The sequence below is a fragment of the Ammodytes marinus genome, assembly GCF_949987685.1.
Source record: "Ammodytes marinus genome assembly, chromosome: 2".
NCBI lineage: Eukaryota > Metazoa > Chordata > Actinopteri > Uranoscopiformes > Ammodytidae > Ammodytes > Ammodytes marinus.
This window is the reverse complement of record NC_137231.1, coordinates 24309330-24321209: the sequence shown is the minus strand read 5'-3', so window position 1 is coordinate 24321209 and position 11880 is coordinate 24309330. Positions and strand designations below refer to the sequence as shown.

Sequence of the window (11880 nt, the reverse complement as noted above, 5' to 3'; positions counted from 1 at the left end):
ATAAAATAATATTGTTATTCATTTTAGCTGATCCACAGAGTAATAAACTATGCCCCAAATCCTACATGTGCTCATTAAATGTATGCACGGTTGTTTGGTATAATAATAATAATAATAATAATAATAATAATAATAATAATAATAATAATAATAATAATAATAATAATTATTATTATTATTATTATTATTATTATTATTATTATTATTATTATTATTATTATTATTATTATTATTATTATTATTATTGTGTGACGTGTTCTGTATGTAAAACAAGCTGCTGATAATAACCAATTGCCCCTAGTGGGATAAGTAAAGTTGTTTGAATCAAATTGAATATTATTATTATATATAACAATAATTGTGTTTGGTATAAAATATTATTATTATATAAAACACATTTGATACAACAAATGCAGCTGAAGGGGCTTTGTACAAATTACATGGGCTTTACATAAAAATAGAAATTGAGTGAACACAGGGGTAGGAAGCCATTATAACAAATGAAAGATGCAAAATAAAACACATAGCCTGCTTGATAAATGAATAAAAAATAAGATAATTAAAAAGACAAACAAAAAAAAGTAAGGATGCATCAAAACTCTTCACACATCTTATCCGTTTTACTTCAGTGGTGGCAATTTTAGACGTAATAATAACCTAAATATAGTCTCAGAAAATCTTATTTAAAAAAAAAGGCGAAAAAAGGCGAAATATTGTGGTTATCATTGGTTTTATTTTGAAAACTGTACCTGGAAACGCTCTCATGTTCTGATTGGCTTGTAGCAAACTACGTCATTTACGCGCCAGTGTGATCTCAGCACATGCGCCGCTATGTTTTGAAAAGCCGGCCAGCCCCAGCCCGACAGCACTTGTCTCTCAATGCACTATTCAACTTCTCTAATGTGAGGGCAAATTATAAACATGCCGAAGTCTCTGAAAAAGTCCTGCACCGGTCAGACGTCCATCAGCAGGTACTTTGGTGGACTGAGCAGCTGCAAGGGCTCCAACACTCAAACTGGGATTAACCGAAATCCTGCTGAGCTGCAGCCTTCAAGAGGAAAGGTGAGACTGTGCTTCTCTGATCACACACACACACACACACGCACGCACGCACGCACGCACGCACGCACGCACACACGCACACACACACACACACACACACACACACACACACACACACACACACACACACACACACACACACACACACACACACACACACACACACATGCAGGTCAAAGTCCTTTCCATTTAGAAAAATATAAGCGGGAAACATTGTATTAAAGCAAACAGGTGAAACCGTGCTTATTCCAAAGTAAGCATTTAAAAGATCAATAAATTAGAAATGTATTTAATGAAAACTGTTAAAAGTATAAACACTTTTTATAAAGTATAAACGCAGCATGTGCAATTCCATCTGCAGCATGAACATTGTGAGATGTTTAAAAAGATATGTCTTCAAGTGATGTCTGAAGATATTTCAACTGAGCCTGCCTCTCTGTCCTGCAGCAGAAGCTTTCCTCTGATGATGATGTTGGATTGCCATCAAAACGAGCCAAGCTCTCTCTACAAGAGCAGCAGGTGGTGGATTTGGAGTGTGAGCCTGCTCCCTGTCAGAGCGCTAAAGGTGAGGGATATCCATACTTTTCTTTTCAATCAACCCTCCCTGCAGGTGACCCACGCCTTACCCACTTCCATCTTCAGAAAGCTTCAGATTGTGTTGTGCATTAATGTTGATTTGAGCGCTGTGTGAGGTATACGAGAGGGAGCTGCACATGATGCATTTTGACGACAGGACTTTGGTCTGGGAAAAAGATATTATCCCAAATATTGAAATATGTGACTGATTTTCTATAATGCCTAATAATCATTCCTTAAAGAGGACCTATGATATTTTTTGACTTTTATGACATATAAACGTTGTTATAATGATTTATAGTCATGTTTAACCATACTAGCGTATCAAATAATGACATACATGCATTAAGACGTATTCCCTGCTGACCGTCTGGGGTGTCTGTACAGAGCACTAAACACTAGGGCAGCCAGTCGAGAAGTCACGTGTTCAAAGTGGTTCAGAATTTCCGGACATTCTTTTCGTCACACAAGCGGATGTTTCCATGTAAGGTAATGCTGCAACATGCCCCCACCTTCCTGCTCAAGTCTGCCTCGCGCCACTGAAAGTGTTCTGGAAGGAAGGTAACCAATCACAACGGAGTGGGGTTTTGCAGGAGGGGGGGAGGGAGCGGAGAAGCACAAAGCTGACTGTTGAGAGAGACTGCAGTGCGCACTCAGATGAGAGGAAGAGTTTCCCGAAAATCTACATGGTTTTTTGTGATGTGATTCGTGTCAGGTTGCTCTATAGCAGTTTTTAACAAGAAATTAAGACCAGAAAAGTAGTAGGGGAGAACGGGGTAATTTGTCACATGGGTTGGATGTCACATTCGTTATATCTCGCCACCAGAGCGCGCTAGCTCTGAAATGTTGATATAAAAAAGGTCCAGAATTGGGATCAGAGGTCACATACATAGACTTCCTTGGAGTTAGACTGCTGCATTTCAGGTGAGAGGATGTTTTGTGTTTTTCATGTCAAATTCCAAATATTTTGCTTCTCAGTATTTTTCTTCTAGGCTTTTACACAATGGGTTTATAACAAAACACTTGTTACCCTCAGAAAGTGTGAAGGGTAAACTATAGTTTAGATTGTGGTTAGCAAGCTAATTAGTTGTCAGATGGTTGTTGGCCTTGATGCTAGCAAGAAATTCAAGTTGGGGTTGGTCGTCAAATTTTTTGGGGGGTTGGTTGTCACATGTTATCTCAAGGCTGCAGCCAGAAAAGGAACCCAATAACGAAAGAAATTGTCAAGCTGTATCCTCACTGACACCCCAGAGAAGGAAATAATAGAGCAGGAAAAGGCAGCTAGCAAGCAAAAGAAAAAAGGGCAACAAAATCAAAACAACCCAGTGCATCCCAAACTAGACCAGCTGCCAAGGCTACAGAACGTTATGTAGGCCTATTTGTCAACTTGACAATGCAATTAAACATTCAAATTTGGTCCTGCCTCCTTGCCTTCTTTTTAAGATTTTTCCCATTAAGATAACATTGTGACAAACAACCCCATAGTGTGTGACAACCGACCCCTTGATGGGGTTGGTTGTCACAATGTGTCAGAGTGTCTTTGATGGTAAATTACTTCTTCATTACAATAAGTTGGAAAAAAAGAGAGACACACATTTTTAGCCAACACCTTAAGCTTCAATTTAATGTAGGAATGGCTATTGACAGATGTTTTGGTGATGAGCAATTCTCACTAGAGTAAAAAGTGTGCCTACTTACCCCGTTCTCCCCTATAATAGGAGATCTTTAACTGTAATTCATTTCTTCTCTCTTTAGAGACGACGCTAACACCGAGCAGAGGAGCGGGCGGCCTCTGCTCCTCCACCTTGGAGAAGCTGAGAGGTTTCACCTGTTCGGCCGAGCCTTGTGTAGGACACAGTGACACTCAGAGGGAAGTAAAGGGGACTGTTGGAGCAACCAGTAATATCGCTTTGCCTCCCCGCGACATTACAGAACAACACAACAATGAATACAGACTCCGGCACGAAGAGGAAGAGCATGAGGAAGAAGAGACAGAGGTCAAAGAAAAGGAGAGTTCAGGGCCGGCAACTACCAAACAGGTACATGTTTATGAATGCCCTCATAATGGCAACCATCTGCCCTGCATGAAAAGCCAATGAGCAAGGCAGCACAATTTGTAAAAGTAAAAAGCAAGTACAGCAAAGTCAAGAATATAAATAGAAAATTGTCACTTTACTAACACGGTACACCACACTTGTACACTTTATGTTGTTTATTGGAAATCCATCTAAGCTACTACTGTACTAACTGTTTTACTACTGCATTAGTTTACCCCAGTATACTTTTCTATTCTACTAAACAGTTTGTTTAATTGTGTTCCTTTATTTTAACTTTGCACCATTGTGTCTTCTGTCTTAGCATTTCTGTTATTTTGCCACATGATTTTCTTTATACATTTTGTAAAGCATCGCATGAGAGAGTTTGAGAACCAAGAAGTCACCGCCAATGACTGATTCTGTTCAGTAATTATTTTGCATGACAAGAAAAGAAGAACTAAAATAGAACTGAAGCAATTTAACTCATACCAGGAAGTGAAGGTGTCTTTTTCTCATATATGAGTTGGAAAAACTGAAAACTTTAATTTTGGAACTGCTGCCACTGAAAATACAGAGTGATGTCTGTTTTTACTTTTTTAAGCATTGCATGGGAGAGTTTGGGAACTAAGAATCTCATCGATTACGAATGCTCAATGTTCAGTAATTGTTTTGCATGACAAGAAAAAGAAAAAGAAGTGAAGCAATTGAACTTGAGGAAGTGAAGGTGTCTTTTTCTTGTGTACGAGTTCAAAAAAGGAACTCAAAACTTTAATTTTGGAACTTTTGCCACTGAAAATACCGTTATGTTATTTTCTTTTTCATTTGCAGGGTTTCCGTTTATCTGAGTTTGCCAAGCCAGGAAGGGGAAGGGGTGCAGAGCTGAGTCCTCCATCAGACTCTAGCGCCCCCAGCAGACGCTCTAAGAGCACATACACTCCTCTGGAACAGCAGGTCATCCAGCTGAAACAGCTGCATAAGGATGCGTTGTTGGCTGTGGAGTGTGGTTACAAGTACAGGTTCTTTGGAGAGGATGCAGAGGTGAGAACTGAAAAGCACCTGTGTTGATGATATAGAGAGAAATTAAGTATCTTAAGTAAGAGTATCAATCCAACATGTATCAGGTACATTGGAGTTCAGGGATTTAAATAATGCTTTTAAATTGTATAGATACCTCTTTTAAAACAAAATTGGATTAAAGATAGCTTGTCAGAAATTTGTTAGAATTCAAACTCTAGAAATAAACTGATCACTCAAACCAGCCTCAGTTATGTGTGTGTGTGTGTGTGTGTGTGTGTGTGTGTGTGTGTGTGTGTGTGTGTGTGTGTGTGTGTGTGTGTGTGTGTGTGTGTGTGTGTGTGTGTGTGTGTGTGTGTGTGTGTGTGTGTGTGTGTGTGTGTGTGTGTCTGTGTGTGTGTGTGTGTGTGTGATTGTGTGTGTGTGTGTGTGTGTGTGTGTGTGTGTGTGTGTGTGTGTGTGTGTGTGTGTGTGTGTGCGTGTACGTGTGAACAGATTGCTGCAAAGGAGCTGAACATCTTCTGTCATCTGGATCATAACTTCATGACGTGCAGCATCCCCACACACCGTTTGTTCGTTCACGTCAGACGGCTGGTGTCCCACGGGCACAAGGTACAAAATCTAGCCTGCATATAAAAGTTGTTCCTAGGCATGTCGTCTGTCATCACTACATCACTGGCTTTCATTTCTAGGTTGGTGTGGTCAAGCAGACAGAGACGTCCGCCATCAAGGCTTCAGGGGCCAATAAGAACGCTCTGTTCACTCGTCATCTCAGTGCTCTGTACACCAAGTCCACTTTGGTGGGAGAGGGTATCCTTACAGACAATGCCTATCTGTCTATGTGTGTGTACGTGTTTTGATTGTCCTTAAACCAGCCTTTCCTCTCTATGTCTAAAGTAGTGTCCTTGACAGTTTTATTTAAAGATGTAAACCCGGTCTGCAGTTTGGGAGATGTGGAGGAGGGGGCCTGTGGTGACGTGGTGTCAGACCCTCCTGACAGCTTCCTGCTGTGTGTCAGTGAGAACTGGGATAAACTGAAGAAGCAGCTTATTGTCGGGCTGGTGGTGAGTCTTGTCATTATCTAATCTGTGGTGAAGGGATGGGTAGTTACAACAATATCACTACCCTGACAAAATATACATTTGATATGTCATGTATTTAATCCACTGCATCAGCCAAAAAAACTGATATTTTCCCATCTGGTTATTAAATCCATGATGAGGAGAGATAATTGTCAGAAGGAAGTATTATACACAATAACAAACAGCTTCAGCAAAAGGTACACTCTGAGCACAATCTGCACTTCTTTGACATAATCTGATTTAGAAGAAAAAGCATCTCCACATGAAATTAAACGATTCACATTTTATATATAAATAAAAAAATCACATTGAGTCCGTATCCTATGAGCAACATAATATTGCTACTGATACACAACCTAAGTGATCCTGAAATACAGAACAATAACGCTACATGTTTTCTTTGGGATTTCCCCCACTTATGTATGCATTCGTGTCATGCATGTGTTTGTGCGTGCAGGCGGTTCAGCCCAGCACAGGGGACGTGTTACTGGACTGTTTCCCAGAGGGTCAGTCTCGCTCTGAGCTGGAGAATCGCGTCCTAAAGATCAACCCTGTGGAGATCCTGGTCCCCTCCAACCTCTCAGAACCAACCAGCAGACTGCTACACAGCATTGCCAATGCCAGGTAATCTGCCTTCAGGGCACTAGGGGGCGGTCTGTACCCACTTACTACACAGCAGTATCATCATACCGAGGTGTTGAACTGTGCTGCTAATCGATGTGTTTTGTGTGTTTCATTCTAAGGGCTAGCAGGTAGATTTCCACTAGCAGGTAGACGGTTGGTTTGTCTTGATGAGAAAATCAATGTGTGCCCAATTAGAGGTTAAATGATAATGGCCCTCAGGAGCAAACCATGGCGTATTAATTTAAAAGTTAATTGATTGCATTTTCCCCTAAACTGATGTTTTTATAATACTTATTTTACAAAGAAAATTATTTGTAGGATCCTGTTTTGAGCTCACTTCATTGGTCAAACATGTAAATCATTTATAAATGTTAAAGTTAATAAGACTTATATTATCAACATCATCATGAAAGAAAAGCCTGCAATGAAGTGAAGGTTTAACACTTTAAATATTACTCTGAAGTTTAACTATTTGAGGTGTTAAAATAAAGGGAATTCAAGTCAGTCTTAAAACAATATTCAACAATAGCCCCTATTAACAGTGCAACAGGTTTTGCTTGCTGTAATATTTCCTCCTGATTAAACTCAAAATATATATATTTTTAAAGTAATTGATGGGGTTAAATACCACAGTCTCTTGCTCTCAGTCTCAAGTGTATGTCTTCCCAGGTTACACCCATCTTAATACAAAATGTCCCCACTTTATATTCCTATTCTTCCACTGCAACTCAATAGGGAAACACAAAGGTAATGCCTTGATTTGTCTAACTGAGACCTCTGAGGCTTAGTATTACCCTCAGATACAATTTGCGATACATTTTCCCACAGGATAATGACAAAGGATTTTGTCCCCTATCACTAATATTGAAAGCATATTAGAGGGGGTTCATTCATTTACCAGTAAGAACCAAATGAATTATGACAGCAAGTGAAAACCTACTTTAATGTTCATTTTTGCACCATACTGTTGCTTTAAGACATACTTGAAACAATGTGAGCCTGTCCTCTGAGCACTGAGTATTCACCGTCAAGGTAAAACCATTAATTCAAACGATTACAGAATTTTAGCAGCAGTAAAATCATTATCGGCTCCAGCCTTAGCACACAAGGTACACCGGCGATTCGTCAACTTCAATCTCAGATTAACAAGCTTCAACCGAGCCTCTGATGCAAAAGCAGACCTCCGTTAAATTGACAAAGGCTGCTGCATATTCACAAGATGAAAAAGAGTTAAACAGTCCCTTTGTTGTTCAAATGACAACAGTGCGATGCGGCCAGCGACAGTGACGTACAACTGATGCTTTCCAGAAACCTGTTGCCTCCCATCGTGCTGCCATTCGGCTCGTCTTTGCCGACAGTCTGCGCCCAGCGTGCTCCCAGCAGTGGGGACGGGTTCCTTTGGAGGCTGCGTGTGATTGCATTATGCTCTGAAAATGAAACGAGGCAGTGGGAGGGAGTGGAGTGGATTTGATTAGAAGGGGAAGCTTGGATAAACGGGAGACATGTCTGCAATACTCTGCCTCTTTTGTCTCATTTTCAAAAAAAAATAAAAAATTTTCCATCCCATCTCAGTTTCAGTTTGATCCTTGAAAATGTGGTTCACTTGTCTTCATTCCTTTTCTTTCCTTGTCCTTACACTTTCCCCTTTTCTTTAATCTGCGCGCATTGAGTGATCATAGCAGGGATGGGCCTGTAAAAGGCCAGTCCAATTATTGAGTTTGAACAGTGTGCTCATCAGAGAAAAGGTCCTTCTCAATTTGCCGCCTGTATCATATAAATACAGGGCAGCTGTGTCTGTTCAGCTCAGACAGAAAATGGATCAAATTCATATTTGCGGATAACACTCAGTTATGCCAGGCGCATTGCAGGTCACCGATATTTGCGAACTCCCAATTAATTGTTCTAGGCAAATTGTATTTTTCTCCTTCAGTCACGATTAATCGGATTGAGAAGAATGGCATTTAAAGTGAATACATTATTCTAAAATGGAATTTTTTAATGAATACCAGGCCAGCATTGACACTTAACATTACAGTTAATTCGCTACAACCCATTTAAAAAACACTCAAGCTAAAAGTCCCACTCGGGTGAACATTTTAAAGCAGGGTTTTTGTGGCTGCTGCCTCCATGTCTCCTGGGTGGGCTGAGGAGAAGGGCCCCCTGGCAACTAGATTTATGTGTTCCATGGAGCAGCAGGTAATGAGTCCCTGGGAGGCTGCTAGTAGCTAGGTGCGGTATTAGTTGCTTTACTCATCTCCAGCCTGGAGTCATGAGTCAGGATCGGGGACGTGAAAGGGGATTAGAGCAACTGCAAATCTCACTGGTCGATGCAGTCAACACAAATATTTTCCCTTTTCCAAAGAATTTAAGGTCCAGGGGCCTCATTTATCAACAGTGCATATAAAAGGTTCTAAATTCACTCTTACGAATGCAATTTAGTATGTGTACAAAAAAAATCGGGTTGCGTTCCGAATCGCATACTTTCTACTATATAGTATGTAGAAAAAAGATTTAGGATGTCCCGATTCTTGTGGCCAGATTTAGGATGGTTAGAAGTACCCGGATGTCCTACTTCATGCGGCCAAGATTGTTAGTGTTGAAAAGTGCATCCTATTTGGGCGATTCTGACCCACAATCCAATGCGCACGTGAAGTGACGTAACATCGACGAAGCCTCCATATGAAAACAAACGGGGATGCGACGGATATAAAAGCAAGAGGAAAGATCAAGGCGCAATGTTATGATGAAATAAGAGAGAAAAGTATGTCCCAATAGTATGCCTACTGCATCCTAACTAGATTCTTTTTATCGTCGGATGTAGTATGTAGAATAGAAAAAAGAAAGAGTATGCGATTCGGAACGCAACCTCGGTATTTATCAAACGTGCGCTGGCCTATCGTACGCACACCAGTAAGACATCAATCTCGATAAATCCCACATGTTCTTAAGTACCATACTCGTTCACGCTCAGTCCATTTGCATTCAGAAATGCCTCCAATTAACCATATATGGTCACAACACATCCCTTTATCAACCATGTGAATGTGTTTTATCCCTCTCCGCTACAATGGCAAAGAGGGCAACGAAAAGAAACTTCTCAAACACATAAATGGAAACCCTTGTAAACGAGGTTGAACCAAAGCAAAACATATTTTGTTGGCTCACTTTGAGGCATTAAAACAAAAGAAAGCTTGCTGCATAGGAAAATGTGATATTTTCGAGCAAGTTGTAAGGCAACTGGGGTCCGCGATCTGACAACTTTACGTGCAGTCATTCATAAACTCTTTCAATAAATAAGAGCTGAAGATAAGTTTCTAACAACATTAGAGTTACTAAGTGAAATGAGTGATTGGCGTCTGGCGTGTCACTGCGGCTCGTCCAGCTCACAACTGAGTGCTGTCAGATGAGACGCACAGAGAGCAATGGAGGGATCCTCCGCTTCAAAACATGTAAACGTGTGACACATTTAATGAATAATCAATTACCTAAAAATAAGTGTGCCATATAATTATTTATTGCATTTAGGATTTTACCGTCTGTTTTCATTGATATATTGGTGATAAATATATCGATATAATAATGAAACTGAAAGTAGATCTACTTTCAGTTTCATTACTGAGTCGCCACGAAACGTGATCAGTGTTCTTAAAGAAACTTAGATTATAAAACAAGAGGTCCAAAACACAGATGATGATTAAACAAACAAATGCATGACTTTATATTACACTAGAAATGCACGGGTGGATTTGACGCGCGTGGCGATTATAGATATAAAGAGGTTCTAGTGTTAATGCAGACGTTGAAACTCTTAAGGCCAGGACACACCAGCCCGATAATCGCCGTCATCAAAAAAAAAGACGAATCTGTTTGGTGTGTGCCGTGACGTCGGCCGACGTAGAGGTCGTCGGGCTTGTTTTGAGCCTGTCGGCCGCCGATTGAACATGTTCAATCGGCGGCCGACCGTCTTTCATTTGGAGCAATTTGATTGGTGGAGGGCTAGCGAATCAGTGAAGCCCGGAAGTGAGGCGGGTAGCACAAACAGCTAACAACAGCTAGCCATCGTTTTAATGTGTTTGTTCGTTTCGTTTTGAGAGTACTCACATGCATCAACCCTTGTTGACTGCTCGACACCATGCTCGACACTCTCTGCTAAAAATTGTGCTCTTATGGTCCATAAATATAAATACGTATTTCTATCTATGTTTATGCTCTAGAGAGATGTCCAATCATTTCCGGCTTTCGTATTTTTTCGGGCCACAATACAGATTAGCGCCGCCTGCTGTTGTGGAGACATTACGTCCCGCGAGCGTACGGAAAATAAACAGTCGTCTCGGTGTGTTCTTTAGCAGCGACGGGAAGCTGGAGCTTCCTAAAACGGCCGACTCCATTTTTTTTGACGACGGCGATTATCGGGCTGGTGTGTCCTGGCCTTTAAGGCCAGGACACGCGGCCCGATAATCGCCGTCGTAGAGTTTCGAGGGGACGGAGACACGAATCTGTTTGGTGTGTGCCGTGAAATCGGTCGTAGTTGATGTCGTCGGGCTTCTTCTTGTTCGGCGGCGAACAGTCTTTCAGTTTGAGCAATTTGATTTGTGGAGGGCTAGCGAATCAGTGAAGCCCGGAAGTGAGGCGGGTAGCACAAACAGCTAACAACAGTTAGCCATCGTTTTAATGTGTTTGTTTGTTTCGTTCAGCGAGTACTCACATGCATCAACCCTTGTTGACTGCTCGACACCATGCTCGACACTCTTTGCTAAAAATTGTGCTCTTTATGGTCCATAAATATAAATACGTATTTCTATCTATGTTTATGGTCAAGAGAGCCGTCCCATAATTTCCGGCTTCCGTATTTTTTCGGGCCACAATACAGATTAGCGCCGCCTGCTGTTATGGAGACATTACGTCCCGCGCAAGCGCAGAGTGTACGGAAAGGCATCAGTCGGTTTAGTGTGTTCTTTGCACTTTTTCGGCCGCGATGGGAAGACTGGAGCTCCCTGAATCGGCAGTCTCCATTTTCGGGTAGTCGGACTGGTGTGTCCTGGCCTTAAAATGCTTTGCTTTGTGCTTGTAATATCGCTATTCTACCACTAGATTCTGTTCGTAAGCATGGTCAGAGCTGTGATTACATTTACACACATTCAGAAGTCTAAGTACATTTTAGTAAATTCCATACTTTGCGTGGCAATGTTCTTACGCCCTCCTTACGCACAGATGTGTGCGTAACTAAGTACGGTTGATAAATGAGGCCCCAGGACTGTAAGTCTTGGAAGTCAATATTACCTGGGTACATGGTAACAATGCATATTGTGTGTGTGTGTGTGTGGGGGGATTTAAAGGGCCACTCTCAAAATACCATTGTATTCACCCTGCAGCCATAGCTCCTAATCTAGCACCTTAATCTGTTGTGCACATTAACATTTGAACCTAACTTTAACATCTCTGCTTTTGATTAATTATTATGATCACAGTGCTCTGCGCATTTGAAA

General features: G+C 41.1%; 1 protein-coding gene across 1 annotated transcript in view; it reads left to right on the top strand.

The window, feature by feature from the left end:
* Positions 1 to 859: 859 nt before the first annotated feature.
* msh3 (mutS homolog 3 (E. coli)) overlaps positions 860 to 11880 on the top strand; it is a 49324-nt gene continuing 38303 nt past the window's right edge. The window contains exons 1-8 of the mRNA XM_080039042.1: positions 860 to 1062; positions 1510 to 1627; positions 3394 to 3677; positions 4503 to 4712; positions 5184 to 5300; positions 5381 to 5498; positions 5613 to 5752; positions 6228 to 6394. Coding sequence (XP_079895168.1) covers positions 922 to 1062; positions 1510 to 1627; positions 3394 to 3677; positions 4503 to 4712; positions 5184 to 5300; positions 5381 to 5498; positions 5613 to 5752; positions 6228 to 6394 — 1295 coding nt within the window. The 5' untranslated portion in view covers positions 860 to 921. The remainder of the gene's footprint in view (positions 1063 to 1509; positions 1628 to 3393; positions 3678 to 4502; positions 4713 to 5183; positions 5301 to 5380; positions 5499 to 5612; positions 5753 to 6227; positions 6395 to 11880) is intronic.